The sequence below is a fragment of the Trichechus manatus genome, unplaced genomic scaffold, assembly GCF_000243295.1.
Source record: "Trichechus manatus latirostris isolate Lorelei unplaced genomic scaffold, TriManLat1.0 scaffold00138, whole genome shotgun sequence".
Lineage (NCBI taxonomy): Eukaryota > Metazoa > Chordata > Mammalia > Sirenia > Trichechidae > Trichechus > Trichechus manatus.
The window spans coordinates 957210-977162 of record NW_004444074.1 but is presented as its reverse complement, the minus strand read 5'-3'; the positions used below and the strand labels follow the sequence as shown (position 1 = coordinate 977162).

Sequence of the window (19953 nt, the reverse complement as noted above, 5' to 3'; positions counted from 1 at the left end):
AATCCCTGCTCTTATGGAGCTTACAGTCCATATGGAGAAGACATGTAAGCAATACGTATAAGGAAATTATATACTAAGTTAGAAGGTCATAAGCACTTTGGAGAAAAGAACCAGAGCAGGGAGAGGAGAAGGATAGGGAATGCTGGGGGAGAGGATGCAATTTTAAATGAGGTGGTCAGTGTAGGACTCTTGGAGGAGGGGGTGTTTGAGCAGACTTGAAGAAGGAAAGACAGTGAGCCATGAAGACATCTGGATGTATGTAAAAAAATGTTATAAATTGCAAAGTAAGGTACTTTGTTATTATTGAATGGGGGAAGAAAAAATGAAGGTACAGATGGGGATCAGAATAAGATCCTGCCAGTGCCCAGGCAGACAAAGTTGGGGAGAAAGGATGTTGGGAACTTCTCCTCTTGCTCCAAGGCTGCCCGCAGCTCCCTGTCTTGTTCTCTCGGTGCCACCCTCCTCCCCCAGCCAGCTGCAGCTCCCCTTCCAAAATATCCAGCATTATTCAGCTAGTTGGTGACAGCTAAAGGAGGGGGCCAATGTCTAGAGGAGGCTGAGAAAGGACAAGTGGGGGATGTCCGACAAGCCCTGTCTGAGCTGGTTAAGGCCCTTTTAAAACGGGACTGCTGTGCCCTAGAAACAGAGAGTACAGGAGGGGCGGGGTGTGTGTGGGGTGGGGGTCTCTGTGGGAGGGGTCATGAAGGAGTGGAGAGAAACCAAGGAACTGGATAAGAAGAGTATTGTAATGTGCAGGTCAAGAAGCCAGGCAAGGACCTCCAGGGATGCTGCCCACCCCTAAAACCAAAGGAAATGGGCCCAGCATGCCCAAGTGGGAGAAGCTGAACATTTCTTAGCTGGGAGGTGGGATCAGAACATAGAGGGGAAGGGGAAGAGGAGATGTAGGGAATTAGTCCGAGCATAGAAGAAAGGAAAAGTCATTGTAGAAGGGGTTGGGGGACAACGTGAGCATTTTAGTAATTTTGAAGGATTTGCCAGAACAGACCAACCAGCATCATCTCCCTGCTTCCCTTCTGCCTGAGCATGGCCAGCATTCCCTTTCAGGCAGGCCCTACATCTCTTCAAGATGGAAGAAAACCAAAATAAATTGGGCAGGCAATAAGAGACCTCTGGAAGGGCAGCTGGGGTCTGTGCAGGCTGCAGGGGAGAGATAAGGGCAGTGAAGAGAAAGAGGCTGGCATGGTTGCCAACCAGACTAAGGAAAACAGAGGCAGGCTTAAAATAGATTGGGGGCAGGGAGGGAGGAGAGGCAGGCCAGAAAAGGAGGCAAAGCAGAGGCAATCGCTGGGATCCGCAACTCTGACCCAGTTTTCTCATCTCTCAGCCTCAACAAACTGAAAAATTAGGGGGTGGTGGGGAAAAAGGAAAGATGGTATAGAGAGAGGAGAGTTAGAGGGATGTAATTTGAGTCCTAAGACTTAGGCAATTGTGGGGTACAAGTCAGCAATCATGATGTGGAAAGAGGAGGTATATTGTACATATAGTTAAAAAACCATCTGCCATAGAGTCGACTATGACTTATGGCAACTCCACGTGTGTCAGAGTAAAAACTATGCTCCAAGGGTGTTCAATGGCTGATTTTTTTTGGCAGTAATCGCCAGGCCTTTCTTTTGAGGTGTCTCTGGGACTGGAACCTCCAAATTTTCGGTTAGCAACATCGTGTTAATTGTTCGCACCACCCAGGGACTCCTACATACATAGTTAGTACTAGGTAAGCCCTAGGGTCCCTGGGTGGTGGAAATGGTTTGTGCTTGATTATTAACTGAAAAGTTGGTGATTCAAACCCATCCAGCAGCTCCTTCTGTAAAGATTATAGCCAAGAAAACCCTAGGGAACTTAGTTCTACTCTGTAACACATGGGGCCATCAAGAGTCAGAATCAACTCAATGGCAATGAGTTTTGTTTTTGTTGTTGTTTTGTTTTGTTAACCTCATCAGAGTTTGGTGTCCTGTAACACGTTTAGGAACTTAAAGAAGGTACCTATAACTTGGAAGAAGGTTCAACAGAAGGTGAAAGGAAGGAATACAGATGGGTTAGTCTGGAGGACAGTAGGCTGGGAAGTGACTTGATGAGTGTATTTTACTTCTCAGAATAGTGATTAAAGAGAATTTAGTTATCAGATACTCTATTTCAGTGGTGGGTTTCCAGTGCAGCAAGAGGGATTTAGGTTAGACCCCAGGAAGCCCATCCTCCTCAGTAGATTTGTGAGATATTAAAACATCTGTCTGAGCACTCTTGTGGTATGCTTTGCCTGGAAATCTTAAAAAATGAGAAGCCCATCTATTTGGGCTTGTATAGGCTTGCCTGAAGGCTAGGACCTCCTCACAAAACCTGCTGGCTAGAGAGGAGGTTTAGGATTTTTATTACCCTGGAGGCCAAAGGAAATGGGCTCAGAATGCCCATTTGAAATAGGCTACTGGGCAAGAGTCTAGGGCAAGGCTAATGCAAGCAACCAGGGGAGGTGGGTGGGAAAACCAGGCAGGCTGGGTCTGTCAGGCATAGAGAAGCAGCAGGGACAAGGGTCACGATTCTAACTCACAGGACCCAATGGCATTTACATAACTTTGAATAATGAATAAGCCCAGCTCTGGGGCTCCTAGTCGGCATAGCTCATCTGCATCTTTATTAAGCTTTATAAATGATTCAGCTCCCCACCCTTTTTCCCCAGCTCCTGCCCAGCCTGCCCCAAGCATCAGGGTAGTTGATTGCTTGTTATTTTAGACTAGATTTGTTTCACCAACATTCAGTGAGGCACGGAGTGGGGGACACAGGAAGGAAGAAGGGTCCGAAAGCAGGCTGAGGGGAGGGGAATAGAGGCAGCAGTTGTCGGAAGCACGCAAGAGGCTGTGAGCTGAGGCAGAGAGCACAGGACATGGGCATAATTCTCTAAAATTCCCCTGGGGCCAACATCTTAAGGATAGGAAAGGTTTCTCAGATTCCCTGAAATGTGCTGGGTTCAAGTCCCACTCAGTCCGTGGTTTCCCTTACATCTGCTGCTAAGCCCTCAGCAGGCCCCTCACTTGGCTCCAGCACAGCACTGAGCCACTACAGCAGCCAAATGAGTGTAGCCCTCAGGGAAGTTCTCACTTTTTCCTGAGGCAGGAGTTTTGCTATTTTCACAAAAAAAGAAAAAAAAAAAAATCTGCTACACTTGCAAGGCAAGAACAAGCACCAGGCATATTAGGGGAGAAAGAGACAGGGACAGGCACACATGGTAAGCGGATTTGTAGGGAAGAGAATGCTTGTGTTCACAGAGAGTCAGGGCCCACCTTGAGAGAGAAGCCTGGAGGAGATGGGCAGCCTCAACTCATCCAAATGGGCTTGTCTGTGCCGACTGCTCTGGGAGCCTAGAGACAGAGAGAAATTCCTGAGACAAGTATTTAACAGCCTAGATGTGGAGGAGCTGGCAGGAAGCTGGAGGCCGAGGGAAGGTGGAACATTTCTCACCCCTGGCTGCACATTAAAACCACCAGGGGAGCTTTAAAAAATATGATGCTTGGGCCCCACCCAAGACCAATTAAATCAGACTCCCTGAGGGATAAGGCTCTGGGCATAGAATTTTTTTAAGAAAGCTCTTTGATCTTGTATGGATCCTGATCTGAACAAAGCAACCTAAAAAATAAATAAATAAGTAAAACAATCAGGGGAATTTAAACATAGACTGGATATTTGATATTAAAGAGTTATTAATTTTTTAAGTGTGATAAGAGTATTATGTTTTTTTTTTTTAAGAGTCATTTTCTTTCTTTCTTTCTTTCTTTTTTTTTTTGAGAGATAGCTACTGAAGTACTTCCTGATGAAATGGTATCATACCTGGGGTCTGCTTCTAAGTCCAGTGAAGGGAACAGGGAGGTGGGTGGGAGTGTAGATGAAACAAGATTCGCTCTGTGTTGATAATTGTTGATGCTAATTGATGGGTAAAGAGGTGCATTATACTACTCTTTTTACTTTTGGACACAAAACAAAACAGCTCGTAAACTGTTTTTAATGTGCAGCCAGGGGTGAGAACCGCAAGGACAGAGGCCATCCCAGAACTTCCGTGAGCAGAACCAGCTTCAAGGAGGAGAGGAGGAGAACAAGCGGGTGGGACGCTAAATATAAAGAAAACAAAAATCCTCACAACTGGACCAAAAAGCAACATTATGATAAATGGAGAAAATAATTGAAGTTGTCAAGGATTTCATTTTACTTGGCTCCACAATAAATGCCCACGGAAACAGCAGTTAAGAAATGAAAAGACATTTTGCATTGGGCAAATCTGCTGCAAAAGACTTCTTTAAGGTGTTAAAAAGCAAAGATGTCACTTTGAGGACTAAGGTGCATCTGACCCAAGCCATATTTTCAATCGTCTCACATGCATATGAAAGCTGGATAGTGAATAAGGAAGACTGATTGAAAAAGAATTGATGCCTTTGAATTATGGTGTTGGCAAAGAATACTGAATATACCATGGACTGCAAGAAGAACAAACAAATCTGTCTTGAAACAAGTATAGCCAGAATGCTCCTTAGAAGCGAGGAGGGCGAGACTTTGCCTCACTTACTTTGGACATGTTATCAGGAGGGACCAGTCCCTGGAGAAGGACGTCATGCTTGGTAAAGTAGAGGGTCATCAAAAAAGAGGAAGACCCTCAATGAGATGGATTGACACAGTGGCTGCAACAATGGGCTCAAACACAGCAATGATTGTGAGGATGATGAAGGACCAGGCAACATTTCGTTGTTATACATAAGGTCACTATGAGTCGGAACCAATTCGATGGCACCTAACAACAATAACAAATAATATGTGCTACCTGTCTATTAGTTTGTTGTACTGTGATGGCCTGTACTATGATGCTGGAAGCTATGCCACTGGTGTTTCAAATACAGTAGGGTCCCCTATGGTGGACAGGTTTCAACGGAGCTTCCAGACTAAGACAGACCAGGAAGAAAGGCCTGGTGATCTACTTCCAAAAATTAGCCAGTGAAACCCCTATAGATCACAGGATATTGTCTGATGTAGTGCTGGAAGATGAGGCCCCTAGGTTGGAAGGCACTCAGAATACACAGTGGCTGTAACTGGATTTCAGCTTACCAACGATCGTGAAGACAGTGTAAGACCAGGCAACATTTCATTCCTCTGTACATGGGGACACCATGAGTAAGAGCTGACTTGATGATAACTCACAACAAGAATAACAGCAATAAGCAATAGCTAAAGGTCCTGTACTCCAATGCCCTGGTCCTCAGGCAGTACAGCAGGGACCACTTAGGGGAAACACTAACTAGCAGTTAGAGATGCAGTCAGGGGTCTGAGGGCTTGCAGGCTTCTTCCCTGCCTACACAGCCACTGGGGACCCAGAGTCACCATGATCTGTGCACCAGTCAGGCGGCTGGACCAAGGGGAGCCACCTGCCTGAAGCACCCAACACAAACAATTAGCCTTGCTCTTCTTTCTCAATCCTTGTCCTCTCCTGATTGACTCCACAAGGAGCTGGACCCCCATCTCAGCCAGGCACCCCCCACCGCCCATCACCACTGCTTCCCTGTGCTGTCATTCCTCCCGACAGGCTCATCTGCCTCTGCCAGGGAATATTAGCCCAGCTGACTTCATCAGGGAAGTGAGGGGAGGCTGAACACAAACGCACAGAATTATGGGCACCCAGGCACCTACCAACAGAGTTAGGGAGACAGGGCCCCAGTGGCTGCTGGCAGAGTTGTCTGAGCTGCTGAGAGATTCACTGGTAGCTTGATCTCATTTGCATATCTCTCCTTTAATGAACAAATTAAAATGAATTCCAGATTCTCAGTTCTCTACTCAGTACTCCTCACCCTTGGCCCTGCCATGGACCAGCCATTCCCATGTTCTCTACATGCTCCTGGGAAATAATTTCTCACCCTGCCAAGGTGAATGGTCCCACCTCCAGCCCAGTCAAAGAACTCAGCCCTGCCCTCCACCCAGCCTTCCTGTGGCACCACCAGCTCAGGCATCCTGCTCCCTTTGGGACTCTATCTTCTCCGCTCCATTACCTTCCCCCAATGGCCTCTAGGGACTGGGGAGGGGAGAAGGTTGGGGGGGTCTGTTTACGAGATTTTTGGTATCTGTGCTTGCGCATCACCCGCTGCCATGAGTTATTTCAGCGCCGATGTTTGTCTCGAGCTGATTATTCCAGCCCTAGAACAGGTGGAGCAGCCTGCGGTGGCTTATTCGTCAGCCAAGGCCATCTGTTCCCAACAAGCTGAGATTTGTAGCTGATTTCTACTGGGGAGCAAGGAGTGGGGGTGGGGAGGGAGATGAAGATCACACCTGCACCCCATAGGACTTACACTTCTCAGACCTTCTGGGGTGCCTGAACCCCTAAGCTTCCCCTTCTCATATCGACACCTCATTTCTTCAGAAAAACTCACTGGTCATTTGATTCTCTGACACAGCAAAAATACTTTTTCGTTAAGGGACTAAATCTTCTCACATGGAACCAGGTGTCAGAAGCACACATTTATCAGTCAGGCACAAAGTCTGGCCGTTGAGCCATGCCCACCCTTGCAGATCTCTTTAAAAAAATGTTTTTAACCATGACACAAATATCCTAAATGACCTTCCCGACTGTTAGCTTCTCCTCACCCCACTCCACCACCAGCCCCATTACCAACACGAACCTCCTCACCTAAACCTACCCCCTACAGGACTTCAGGCTGTGTGGGCAGCACGGTCTAGATGCCCTTCTCTTCCCTACTCTGCTCCTCTTCCCTAAATACCCTGTTCAAGTCCCACCCTCCAATCTGTTCCTCTTCCAGCTTCCACTCTCAGCCATGCCAAGAGATGCCTGCTGCTTTAAGAACAGCTTTCCCTAAGCAAGGGATCTAAGCAGTTTCTAAGCAGCTTTGCCACATGGTCGACACCCCACAGCTACTATTTCTAAATATGAAATGCTGGCGAAGGAGCTACTCTTATTGTCACACTAATATGATAATTTGGAGCCTTCTTTGGTGTTTGGCACAGACACACATCTGTACCAACTTAAAAAAAAATGTATGAAACTTTATATTCAAAGCACAGATATTTCATCTATAACCCCACATTCCAAAATAAAGAGCCCGGCTGCTAACCGAAAGGTTGACAGTTCGAATCCACTGCGGTGCAAATGGTTAATGCACTTGGCAGCTAACCAAAAGTTTGGTGGTTCAAGTTTACCCAGAGGTGTCTTCTAAGAAACGCCTAGTGATCTACTTCCAAAAAGCGGTCATTAAAAATCCTAAGCAACACCGTTCTACTGTACACACATGGGGTCGCCAGGAGTTGGAATTGACTCAAAGGTAACTGGTTATAGTTTCCAGAGGTATCTTCTACTATTTATGTATTTATCCATGTTTTCACATGTACTTGTATCATGTATACACATTCCCTTAAGAACCCATTAACAGAGCTGTAAGACTGCCTCACCTTCTATTTGGTTCTCTAGGCTTATTTTGCCAGTCCCTGGGAGCAGAAGCCCCTTTTCCATTATTAAATCCTGCCCAGGGGCTGAGTGTGTGGTCCACCAAAAGGGTAGCCCCACAGATGAGCTCCAGGACTGTCTAAGCAGGCCACGAGAGACCTGTGCTTCCAACGCAGAACCCTCCAGGGCAGTGCCACTCACCATCCTTGCTCTGAGAAAACAGTAGTCCCCTGGGGGCCAGACAGTGGCTCTCAAGCATCAGTTGCCAAGCTCCAGGTTTAAATATGAGCCATAGAGACTATTTCACCACATACAATTGTATATTTGCCTGGTAACCAGTCGGTGACCTGTTGTTCAAAGATTTAATGTTTCAGAAGCGGTTCGCTTTATTGCCCTTATACCGGGATCTTTTTTTTGCCCCTTTTTTATATTAGCAAATTTCAAATTCCCTAGTGCCCTCTCTTCCCCAAATCCATTTGCTTCTTCTCCTAATCTAGTCAGATCATAGATGTGGCACAAAACATATAAAAATTTATTAAAATGTAGAAACTCTTTGACTCTTAAGCCACCTCAAATATAATCTGCCTGGATGGTGTCAAAATGTAATATCCTTTTTGAGTTTTTTTAGTAAAACTGTCAAAACTGACTTTTGATATCTAAAGCAAATTCTATCTGCACATATGAGTATTCCGCTGGGAGATTTATGTCACTGACTTCAATCGCAAAGCACACATCCTTTTTGGAATCTCCCTTATGTATATGACCCATCACTGGGGCTTACACTAGAAGACTCAATTTCTCTGGAAAATTTCCCCTAAACAAATTTAGCGTCCTTGTTACCTCCAAAATGGCTATTGCTCTGGAAATTTCTCCTCCCAGATCGAATCCCAAAGAATGGTCTGGATTGTTGTCACACTGTAAGGAAGTTAGAGTGAAGTGAATATAGTTTAAAATACGCATTCAGGACCATATGAAACTGTCATTCATATTGTTGGCACAGTGTGTGTGAAGCACAAATGCAACAATGTATGGGGGAGGCTCTGAAAATTTAAGGAGCAACACAAATGTGAGTGAGGTCGGTATTTTCTCCCCTAAATTGTCAAGAAGTGCTTCCTTCATAAGGGCGGACCTTTTGGTGAATACCAGGCACATAGAAATTTGAGATGAGGACCCTGTCAGCGATTCTTTGGTATCTCTTCTCTCCGTTTATTTCCTGACAAGGCCAGAATAGCTGGGAGATTCCTGGCTAGTTGTTTGCTGTGGCCCCTGCTTGGACAGGTGATGTCTCTCTCTGAGCCCCCGTTTCCTCACAGGGACAATGACCCTTCACAGAGATGTGGTAAAGGTTAAATGAGATTATGTACCCGAAGTGCGTAAGTGCTGGGGACATAATAAGTGCTCAACAAATGGAAATTGTTATTGGTTTTATCATTCCACAAGTCACTCTTGGGAAGTGCCACCTCAGCCCCGTCACTGCTTTACCTCAGCCTCCCTCACCTCAGCTCCCGCCAGGCCTTCTAAAAAAAAAACAACCCGTTGCCTTGGAGTCGGATTCATAGCGACCCCTACAGGGCAGAGTAGAGCTGCCCCGGAGGGTTTCTAAGGAGCGGTAGGTGGACTCGAACTGCCGACCTTTCAGTTAGCAGCCGGGCTCTTTAACCACTACGCCTCGCGGGCTCCTGGGACTTCTAGGAGTTCTCAGAAGGGCGGGGAAAGAGCATCTTCCGGTTGCTAAGAAAGGAGATGGGCTCTCACTACTCTGTAATCCTTAAAAAGGCATTGTAGATGGGCTGGTCATTGTCAGCTGCTAAAAAAAAAAAGTGGAGCCTACTAACATTGCCCTTTTAAGGGGTGTGGCTTCCAGGAAGTGCGGGAAGAACAGCCAGACTGAGGCGGAGCCAGAGACCTCCGCGCTCCGAGGGCTTTGAACGCTGAAGGGCACGAATATGTTAATGGACTTCGGTTCCCAGTGAATGGGAGGAAACGCCTGCCTGGACCGACCCGCAGAGCTGGAGAGGGAGCGAGGGGAGAAAGTGAAACAGGGCGTGAGACCAAGCTGGGGAGGCTGGAAACCAACGCCAGACTACGTACTCCGAGGTGTTCCTCTCCCAGCGCCGGGGTCTCCTGGCCCCTCTAGCGCTGTCCGTCGCTCCTTACCGAGGGCAACGAAAGGGTGAGGGTGAGGAGCTTCCGAATTTAGGAGCTGAAGGGTTCTTGCGAGGAATACCACCTTGTTTTACAGATGGGGGAAACTGAGGCCTGAGAGGTTAGGCCCCTAGTCCTAAATCGCAGTGCTAGAGGCAGAAGACGCGCTCCATTTAGCAGGTCTTAAGCGCTACGGCTGCTAACAGAAAGGTCGGCAGTTTGAATCCACCAGCCGCTCCTTGGAAACCCTGTGGGGCAATTCTACTCTCCTCTGTCCTATAGGGTCGCTATGGGTCGGAATCGACTCGACGGCAACGTGTTTTTTAAATTCATTTGTTTTCACTACTGCATGTGGACCCTGGGGTAGCCCACTTTGGAGATGAAAAGGCAGCTGCCCCAAACGCAGCAGAACGTGGTATATTATAAAGCAAGTCCCGGACTGCCCATGAGGCTGGAGGATTTCGAAAAAAATACTTCCTAGGGAAAGATGAAAGGATTTGTGGTGGCAGCCAGTAGCAGTAGCGGGCAAGGACAAATGATCATAGCCTGGTCTGGACTGCGTTGCTATATGAAAAATGATGAAGTGTCCCAGCTTTCCTGAGAACGAGCTCAGAGCAAATGAAAGGGGAGCAGAAAGGATTAGGGTTGGATTTAACGAAACTTTCTCCCAGGGATGAAAATTGGGCCCTTTATTAAATTATCAAGGAGGGCGGTGGGCTCATTCCTCCCCCCGCCCCAACACACACACTTCTGAGACCTTTGGGAATCTATCTCCTTCCGGTCCTGCAAGGGCCTACTTGGAGGACAGGAGCGAATGAAATGACTTTGAAATGTCCCACCATTCAGGTGGGAGAGTCTTGCCCTGGATGGGCCTCCTGGGATCTTTGCTGAGGGTGAGGACAGCAGTTGTTCTGGCTCCAGGGCCCTGGGGGGAGACGCAGCAGTCATAGCATCTCTTGTAACATGCTCCCTGCCAAATTGATTCAAATTGGCTTGGATATGAACATATGATTAAAGGAGCGGCGCGATTCATTTATCAGGAGAGATTAAAGAGCGGCATCTGCGCAGCCTAGCTGGGGGACAATTAAGGAGCAAATCGCTAAGTGTCTGTGCCACCAGGCACGGGGATGGGGGATGGGGGGAAGGACAACTAGGATAATCTACCAAGGGGACACAAGCACAAAAGGAGGTAGTTTGGGGTCACTGCCTGCCACTGTAGTGTGGATATAGATTGGGCACTATGGGGAGTTTTAATCCCCACCCACGCCTCTTGTTTTGGAGTCAGAGCAATTCTGAAGGTCTGAGATTAGAGAGGAGGATCTAGTGAGGTGGCTTTGAGCCTGGCACAGGGACAGGTTTGCTTCCTGTTTCGCAGGAATCACACATCTTAGGGACAGAGCTACCGTAAGTGTACAGTGAGGGCAGGCGCTTACAGAGCTCTGAAGGCACACCCAAGATGCAAGTGGGCTTGGGTGGCCCTGCAGGCCCCTGGACTCCCCTGAGGAGTTGGTGCCGAGGGAATCCTCTCCTTCCCAGTCTGGAGCCCAGCACCAGGGCCCAGGGGCTTTCCTGTAGCTTCAAGAGGCCTTGCCTGTGTGAGGCGATCGATGTCTTCTGGCTTCCCTATACAACCTGTGGCGCTCCCTACCACCATCTTTCTCTGCCTCAGGGCCTTTGCTTAAGCTCTTTCTTCTCAGCATGCCTGTCCCAGCAGTGACTGTGGAAATTCTATCCTTTTTTCAAACCCCAGCTCAAAATACCAGCTTTTAGAAATTTTCCCAGTTCTCCCTAGTGAGAACATCTCCCTCCGTAATATGCCCGTATCAACTTCTTTGTTCTTCTGTTATGTTTTATGTAATTAGTTCCATGTGGTCCTGCTCCAGCCTTAGACCATGAGCCCTTTGGAGGACAAACACTATGATTTATTTCTCTTTACCCACCCAAAGTGCTTGTACAAAATAGTAGGTGCAGTACATATTTTGTGCATCTAACTCCTCTGCTAGACTATCCCTTTTATGAAGGAAGGGGCCTTATCCATCCCCAGAACCTACAACAGTGCCTAGCCAATAGCAGGCAGTTATGAAATACTTTTTAACTGTTGAGCAAATGAATAAATGAATAATAAGTCTTCTGACTTGAACAAAGCCATTTGCCCCAGCCAGGCTATTGAAGGTTGATGTTGGATTCTCCAGTTAACGAGAGGTCTGAGTCAGTGTTGGTGACAGAGTTGGGAACTCTTCTGCAGGTGGCAAGGAGTTTGTCACCCGAGTTCCTGGGAGAAACAGGAAATGCACCAAGCTATTTGAAAGCAGGAGTAAAAGATATGAGTGACAGAACCAAACATGAGGAGCCAGCAGTTAAAAAGTAACTGCACTTTTACTACCTTCTCTATTCATCTTCCTGGGGCAGTGGAGAGGGCTGTCTCCTTTGTTCAAGATGGATCAATCAACACTTCTCTCCCACCCACTTCATTCTGGGGGTAATTTTTCTCCTTCCTCTTCTTGAATCTTTCTGGGTAACCGACATCTCCACAGCCTTGGCACTAGAGCTGTGTGATGCCCTTTCCCGCCTACTTGCCCATACCAGGGGAGCCTGATCTACCAGCTGCAAAGTGAACACTTTATGCATGCAGGGGTTAGAACTGGCTACATTACAGAAGGTAGAGGAGGAGGAGTGGATCTTCTTGCTCTTCTGCATGAGCTGTCTCTTAGCTGCCAGTAAGGGGACAAAGCACGGACTGAGGCATGCAGGCAGAGACAGAGGAGGGCACGGTAGACAGCACTCCCAGCTTGTTCAAGATGCCTTGTGTCCAAGGGGCTGTAGGCCAGAGATAATTCTGCAAAGTTTTGATCAAAAAGTCACCTTTAGAATGACTAAATTATTAAACTTAAAAAAGAAAAAAAAAAACTTTCTAATGAGAAGGGCTTGAATCCATAAACAAAAAGTTAGAGAAGACAGAACTCTATAGTTGGTGAGCTTTAACAATCAGAGGGATCTCAACATTCCCACATCTATCTGGGTTAAGTCCAGCGTGGATGCCAGGGGAGGATAAGGCCTGGATAGCTCTGCCAACTCAAATTACATTCCACAGGCTCTTAAAAGAAAGGTGGGTTTTGTGTCTTCCTCAAGCAATTTGCTCATCCCACCACCTCTGCCATAGCTCCCAAATGACCTGCCCTCATGGCTGAGGCTCTCTGAGTGGCACTGGTCTGACATGGGAATGGGCAATCCCTGCAGTCCTCATCAGAATCCTGCCTGCTCCCTTGCCCCCTGCCATGACCACGCTGGTCTTTACCTTAACCTGAAGGAGCAGGGAGGAAAACTGGCAGCACAACCAGGAGGAAAAGGACATTTATTTTCATACATCAGGTAAACAGGGAAGAGAGAGCACAGCCCAGTGAGTACAAACCAATTGCAGGAGAGAAGGGGGGACAGCAGATGGGAGCAGCACCAGGCACTTCCCTTAGGCCCCCAAGTCTGGTGGTGTTGGTGGGATAACCTTTTAGGGTGGGAGCTGGGACCTTCAGACTGCATGTTTTCATGTATAGGGTAAGTGTGTGTGTGTGTGCGCATGGATGAGAGGGAGACTGGAAGATAAATGACAGAGGGAGGACTTATGTCTAATACACACCAGCACTGACCAAACCTTCCATCTTCAGTTTTTCTGATCACAAGCCCTCAACCCAAAGCCTTCCCTCTCAAGTTGAGCTTAATGGTCCAGGTAGCTCGGACAGAGCGGGAGGGAAGCAGTGCTTGGACAAGCCCCAAATTGGCATCAGTGGAATGGGTTTTTCTTAAATAGGTCATTGCACTTAATACACTGATGAGACAAAGAGGGGTGGGGCGGGGCTGGGAGTTCCAGATGGTATATATGCACCTCTGTCTATGTAGGCTCACTCATCCCAAACCCAGAAGCACCTGAGAGCCCCTCCCCACGCTGACTGTTAAGAACCTGGACCCAGCTCTGCTCACCAGTATCTTGAGCTGCACAGAGAAAGGACTGTCCTCTGAACAGTAGAGATGGAAATGAGATTCGCCTAGTCATTCCCAGAGGTGGGGGGGCCCAGCTGCCACCCAGCCCCCTCTCACTCTCAGGGATGCAGCTGTGATGAGAGGTTGGGTATTTAAATTAAAAAGTAAAAAGACAGCAGGCACTGAGAAGAGAAAGCCATCACTCCAAAACCAGGGGAAAGAATTGCTGTGCCTCCCCCAACTCCTCCCCATGGACCCAGCAACCTAGAATGTCCCAGTAGGCAATCTGTGCGCCATCCCTGAGCAGGGAGCTGAGATGGGGGTCAACTTGCTGGCTCCATGCAGTGCCAAGCCACCTGCCATTGCCCAGGGTGGCCCAAGGTAGAAGCCGAGAGTGTGGCATTTTGGAGGCAGGGAGGAGCATAAAGTTCTCTTTTCAGAAACTCCTCTTTCTCCCACCTCATCCACGTGGAGAAATCAGACATCCAGAACCTGGAAAGTTCCCCTGACAGAAGAGGGCTGGGTGTTTCCCATGCAGATCAGCAGTCAGGTCAGGGAAACCTGCACCCCTTCATTTCCTGGGAGAGGCACGCTGGCAGCAGTAGGCCGTGGGGTGGGAGGGGCTGTGGACCACTCCCCTGGGCTATGCATTGGTCTCCGTCAGCCTGGCCTCTGTGTCACTGTCGCTCAAATAGTTGTGGGAGTATTGGGGTCTGGAGGTGCTGTTGAGAGGGTCGTGCTCATCATCTGACCGGTCAGGGGCAAGGGGCTTCCAGTAGCTGGTGGGGCTGCAGGGAGAGAGGAATAAGGTCATGGAGGAATGACCCCCTAGCCCTCAGCATCAAAGCCTTTCTTGGTACCAAACCCAACCCCCGAGTCTTCATCAAGCCACTGTCTCTAGAAGCCTCCAGATAACTGCCCCCCACCCCCTGACAAGATGAGAAGTGTTGTCCCCTCAATGGAGTGGGATCATGGCATCAAACAAGGGTGACACCTTATCTTCCAGCTCCATTCACCTTGTCTTTCCCTTCTTTCCCAAAGCCTTGATCCATCGTCTCCTGCCCCTTCCGCCTCAGCCAATTCAAATGCGCTATTATTTCAACAAGGAGCTGTGGTGGTGTAGTGGTTAAGCACTCGGCTGCTAACTGAAAGGTCAGTGGTTTGAACCCACCAGCTGCTCCACGGGAGAAAGATGTGACAATCTGCTTTCCTAAAGATTACAGCCTTGGAAACATTATGGGGCAGTTCTACCCTGTCCCATAGGGTCGCTATGAGCTGGAATCAACTCGACAGCAACGGGTTTTTTTTTTTTGTATTATTGCAACACTAATGGGGAAGATACAGCCCAGTCTGGCTCCACTCTTACCGATGCCTGCACTTAAGCTGGGTCCCCGGAGCTGCAGCCCTACCCAGTGCTCCCAGGAACACAGCCCTGCTTCCAGATCCTAGAGAGCTTCCGCTTGGTAAGTAGGAATTCCGTGACTCTTGCTGCCTAGGACTTGCTATTCCAGTTTAAGAATCCCAGGAAAGTCTTTTGTTTACCAGCCCTTTCGAGAGTTCCTCTATCCCCAAGCCAGAAGAGGAGGAAACGGGGTTTTGCAAGACAGAGTCACATTCTTAGCTTTTTCAAGTGGATCAGTGAGAGATACCAGAACAAAGGTGTGGTCATTGGCGAAATGACCGTGTGTGAGGCCTTGTCCTAGGCACTCTATCTAAGTTCTCTATTCTTTACAGCAACCCTGGGAGGTACCTTGCCCCAGGTCACACAGACAGTAAGTAAATTTAAACCTGGGACTCAGACCTTAAACAAAGCCTTTTGGCTACTCCACCTTGCCTCTAGATCAGGTGACCGAAGGAGAAAACAAGAGCACACCTGAATTCTCCCCATTGGCCTGGGTGAGTGCCCAGGGGTTGTGTAAAGATAGAACTCTCTCTCTCGCTTCCTGTGGGGAAGGAAGAGCCTGATAGAATACATGTTCAATTATGCAAAGTGGCTCAGGAATGGGGCAGTCTGGTTAATAGTTATCATATTTCTCATGAATGAATTACCATTTTTAAAGGAATCAGAACAGCACAAAACACATTTAATACAAACTAGACTGAACATAAATGAGTCTTACTTTGATGGGCCACAGGCCCTTAAGGACTCTGGGGTGTCTCAGGGACAAAATTATAAAGCTCAATGAGGACTGTGCCACATAGAAAAAATTGAGGTTATTTTAGCTTTGGGGTTGGTAGAATTCAAAATAACTGGGGGCCTGGCTTTGTTTTCATTTTTTAGATAGAATTTCTGGGCACCCAGTGCTAAAGTTCTGCTGTTAGGCAGAGGAACAAATGGCTTTGTGAAAAGACAGTGGGGTTATTTTGTAGGCGGTGGTGGGGTGGGGGGGCAGGAGGCAGATGCCAGGGCTAGGATCCAGATGCAAATGAGGCGGCTGCCTGAGCAAGAGAGTGGCAGGGCACTGAGGGGCAGGGCCAGCCCTGTGTGAACCAGCTTCCTCGAGGCCCTGTGCTCCTTTCTGTCCTCTTGCTTCTAAGTGGGGGCTGGGGCCCCACCTCCACATTCCTGTGCCTGTCAGGCAGACACCTGGATAAATGATAGCTAGGTTTCAACCCTGTTCCATTGAGACTCCAGGAACAGTGGCAGAGGCAGCTAGGGAGGCGGTAAACTCCATGCTTCTCCCTTCCCTGCTCTGTGAAGCCACCAGATCCCCCTGGCTTCTACCTCAGATGGTCTGTAACCAGTCTCCTTAGTGGCTTCTACTGCCCAAGGCTGCCAGAGTGCCGACAGCTACCTACCCTTCCCAATGCAAGAGTCAGGGCTGGCGATTTGAACATTTTAACCAAATTGTTTAAAAAGCTTTCCTCCCAAGCCAGTGTCTCCTGCTCAGTGCTGTCACAAACAATTTGGTACATAAGCTAATTCCTGCTGGGAGAGCCTGGGGTGGCAGCACCCCTCCCCTTGCCTTTGCTATGGATACTGCGTTTGCCTTCTGAATTCTCGAATTCTCTCTGGTCCCCATCACTAGATAGGAAGTTAAGCAACCACTCTGCCCCCTGCCCCCACCCTTGGCAGTTTATCCACCCAAAGCCAGTGAGTATTGAGTGCCAGCTAGGTCCTCCCTCCCTGGTCCCTTTTCTCTGGCTCCACATTGGCCAGCTGGGGACTGGCTTGGTGCCCACTCTAATAGCAGTGAATCCAGTCCTCGGAGGTGGTGGTGTGTAGGGTTTCAGGACTACTCCAATTTTCCTGGTGAACAAGAGGAACTGTGCCAGTGGCTGCTGGAAGAAACAGGCTTTATGTATTTTTGTTCTTGCTGGTTGTGGTCAAGGGTGACAGTGGGCTGAGGGCACTGGAGTCTGACACCCGCCAGTCAGCGTGGAATGGCCTGGCTAGGCTGACATCTCCCTCTTCAAGGGGCACAGTACTCAGAAGGGCCTGGTCCTCTCTGCTTTCCAAACCTCCCTCCACCGTCCATCAGCTGCCTTTCTGCCTTGGAGGAGACCTGCCTGGCAGGAATGCTAAGGGGAAGGCTGAGAGGGTAGATACAATACTATAACTCCTGTCTTTTCTCCCTGTGGAGATGACAATGGCTCTCTAGTACAACTGAGCTGCTTCCTGCTCTTCCCAAAGCACCCTGCAACCATCTGCCACATGGGGGAAGTGACAGAGCAGTGTTAAGACCAAGGGCTTGGTGTCAGAGAAGCTCCAGGGCCTGGGGAATCTGGGTTGGCCATAAGCCTGGTCTGGGTTCAAGTTCCATGCAAACTCCCCACACCATTCCATGCCCTTAATCCCATCCATCTCTAAATAGCTACAGGTAACATTCGCTTCTTCTTGCTCCATTCCATAAAATATAACTAGTCCCTTTTGGTGTAATCCAGCCAAAGTCAGCATATTTCTTCCGCATGCGACAGGTGTGTGTTAGTTCACGCACAGGAAACAAAGGCCTGTGCCCCGGGGGCTGCACTCTGGGGTCACACCTCCTGGGAAACAGGAAGCCTGCCCTGGGAGGGTACCCTGCCAAAAACAGTTTCACATAACCAGGGTGATCCAAAATGTCACCACCCACCAGGGAGACTGGCAACAATGGAATTCCAAGGAGTGCAACTTTGCCTTTCTTCCGTTGTGGGGGCGTGGGCACAAAGGGCCTAACTGTTAGGCCTCCCTCCCCACAGGGAGAAGAGCTGGGGGAGGCAGGAGAGCTAGGAGGGGGCTGTCACTCAGCAGCTGCTAATTTCTATTCATTAAAACTTTACAAGATGCGCAGAAACAAGGTGATGCCCATGGGTGGGCTTCAGATGGGAGGGCTGGGGAGGGAGTCAAGCACCTCCAAGGGCTGCTGGAGGGTGTGGTGCTGTGTGGGCTGCAGTCCTGTGAGCTTTGTACTCTGAGGCTTGAGATCCACGCCAGGGAGGAAGGTGGCTGTGCAGCGGTGGGGAGGGCTGAGCAAAAGGCCCCATAATGGCTCATGGCCATGGACATACCAGCCCACACCTGGGGTGTCAGCTAGAGCCCTTTCTGGGGTCCAGCCTGTTGGGGTCATGGACAGAAGCTTGCAGTATGGGTGTTATCTGGCACACACAGTGAACATGTCAGTCACGTGCTCTGCATTGTGCCGTACAGGGGAGCAGTTAAAGGCAAGAGTGTTGGAGTTGAACAGACCCCACTCAGATCCTGGCAACATCATACCCCAGCTGTGCGATCTTGGCAAGTGACTTAACCTCTCTGACTCTCAGCTTCCTCGCCTATAAAATAGGGCTAATCAGACCTTTGTTAGGAGATTGTGAAGATTAAATGAATAAAGTGTGGCAAGGATCTAGGACGGTACCTGGCACAGGGGAAGGCCTTGATAGGTGGGTGCTATGATTAACATCACCAACGAGTTTAGCTGATTGGGCTCAGAATGACTAACAGCTTAGCTGGCCCCTCCTCTCCAAGGTAGCCAGGAGGCTCTCCAAGGTCATGCCTGGCAAAAAGGAGTGCCGGGTGGGGCCTGAGGTGGTGGTGGGCAGGGTGGGGGAGCATGTTAGTTCACACGGGTGGCACACACCATGCTGCACTCCAAGCTGGTGTCACCTACTGCGCTAGTCGCTCTCTGGCCGGTACAGGTACCGCATCATCAGGCTGTCCACCTCTTTCTTGCGCTTCTTCTCCTCCTTCCGTGAGCGCCTGCGTGCCTCCCCAGCCTCCTCACTTTCGGCAGTGGGGCCCTTCTTCACGCTGGAGCGGCTGTGGCCTGAGACGGTAGAGCCACTGGATGATGACGATGAGGATTCAGACTCGGTCTCTGTTCTTTTTCTTCTTGATTTGGACTTCCTCTTGCTCTTTCGAGACCGCCCCTTCTTTCGCCGCCGCCTGTGCTCTGAGGAATCTTCTGAGCTGGAGCTGGAGCTGCTGCTGCTGCTGCTCCTTCTCTTACTCCGGCTCTTCCGGCCACTGTGGGACCAAGAGACATCGGCAGCAGAGGCGGAGCGGCGGATGCTGGTGGCTCTCTCTGGGGGGTCCAGTTGGGCACTATGGGCACTTCGGATGCTCTTCCGGTCATCATCCTCAGAGTCGGGCTCCAGGCTGCTCCGCTGGAATGGGACGGGTTTGTAGCTCAAGACCTCATTGATGGCAGCCTCCAGGTCTGGGTCCAGGTAAGAGTGACGGCTGACGGGGCGAACGCTGGAGCCCAGAGGCTCATCCAAGGGAGAGGGAGAGGCCGAGAGGCGTGGCTGGGGTGGCACTGATAAGCTGCGGGCCAGCGATGGGTGGCTGTACCGTGACTGAGCCTCGCTTAAGGCCACACTGGCTCCATTATCCCACTCATCCAGGCAGCTCCGGCCCAGGGATAGGCGGGAATCAGGGCTCTCCCTGCCTAGGCCGGAGGCCCGGCTTAGGGGAGGGCTGAGGGCCCTTGACAAACTGTTGAGGCGGGAGGTGCTTCGGTGGGAACTGGGTGAGCCTGACAACGAGAAGCTCAGGGAGGAGCAGGTCCCATCCTCAACAGAGCCACCCCTTGTGGCTGAGGAGGCCCGACTGACGGGTGCAGAGACGGCCGAGGCCCGGTCAAAGTCTGAGGCCCATCGCTTCTCTAGCCCCCGGCCAGTGCGGCTCCCGACCTCTGAGAAGATGGAGCTCCGCTCATCTAGTTCCTCGGACTTCCTGCCCTGGCTGGGCTCCTCCCTGGGGCCTGTGCGGGCCTTCCTGGGGGGCCTCTCAGGGGAGGCTGCCCGCTCACTCAGGGTGGTGAAGAGTGAATCCTCATCCCCAGCGCCCCCGATGGAGTCCTTTAAGGTGAGCCGTTTCCGATAGCTCAGGGAGCTCAGCACAGAGGCTGGCCTCTCCTCCACCCCCTTGCCCTCCTTAGAGAGGGTGTTGAGGGCCGTTCTGAAGGAGGAATGTGAGGCCG

General features: G+C 49.7%; 2 protein-coding genes across 5 annotated transcripts in view; both read right to left on the bottom strand.

Annotated features, from left to right (window-relative positions):
• Positions 1 to 12917: 12917 nt before the first annotated feature.
• Positions 12918 to 19953, bottom strand: part of MYO18A (myosin XVIIIA) — a 103569-nt gene continuing 96533 nt past the window's right edge. For 2 of the 4 annotated variants that reach the window (XM_023739622.1, XM_023739624.1), the window contains one exon: positions 14199 to 14343. In XM_023739622.1, the coding sequence (XP_023595390.1) occupies positions 14199 to 14343 (145 nt within the window). Of the gene's footprint in view, positions 14344 to 19953 lie in introns of all 4 variants that reach the window. The other 2 variants (XM_004385352.2, XM_023739623.1) reach the window with 2 other exon arrangements.
• LOC111822184 (TGFB1-induced anti-apoptotic factor 1) lies at positions 13262 to 13643 on the bottom strand. The gene is given in 5 exon segments (XM_023739626.1): positions 13262 to 13294; positions 13296 to 13421; positions 13423 to 13488; positions 13490 to 13519; positions 13521 to 13643. Coding segments are annotated over 5 exon segments (363 nt in total). The 5' UTR covers positions 13629 to 13643.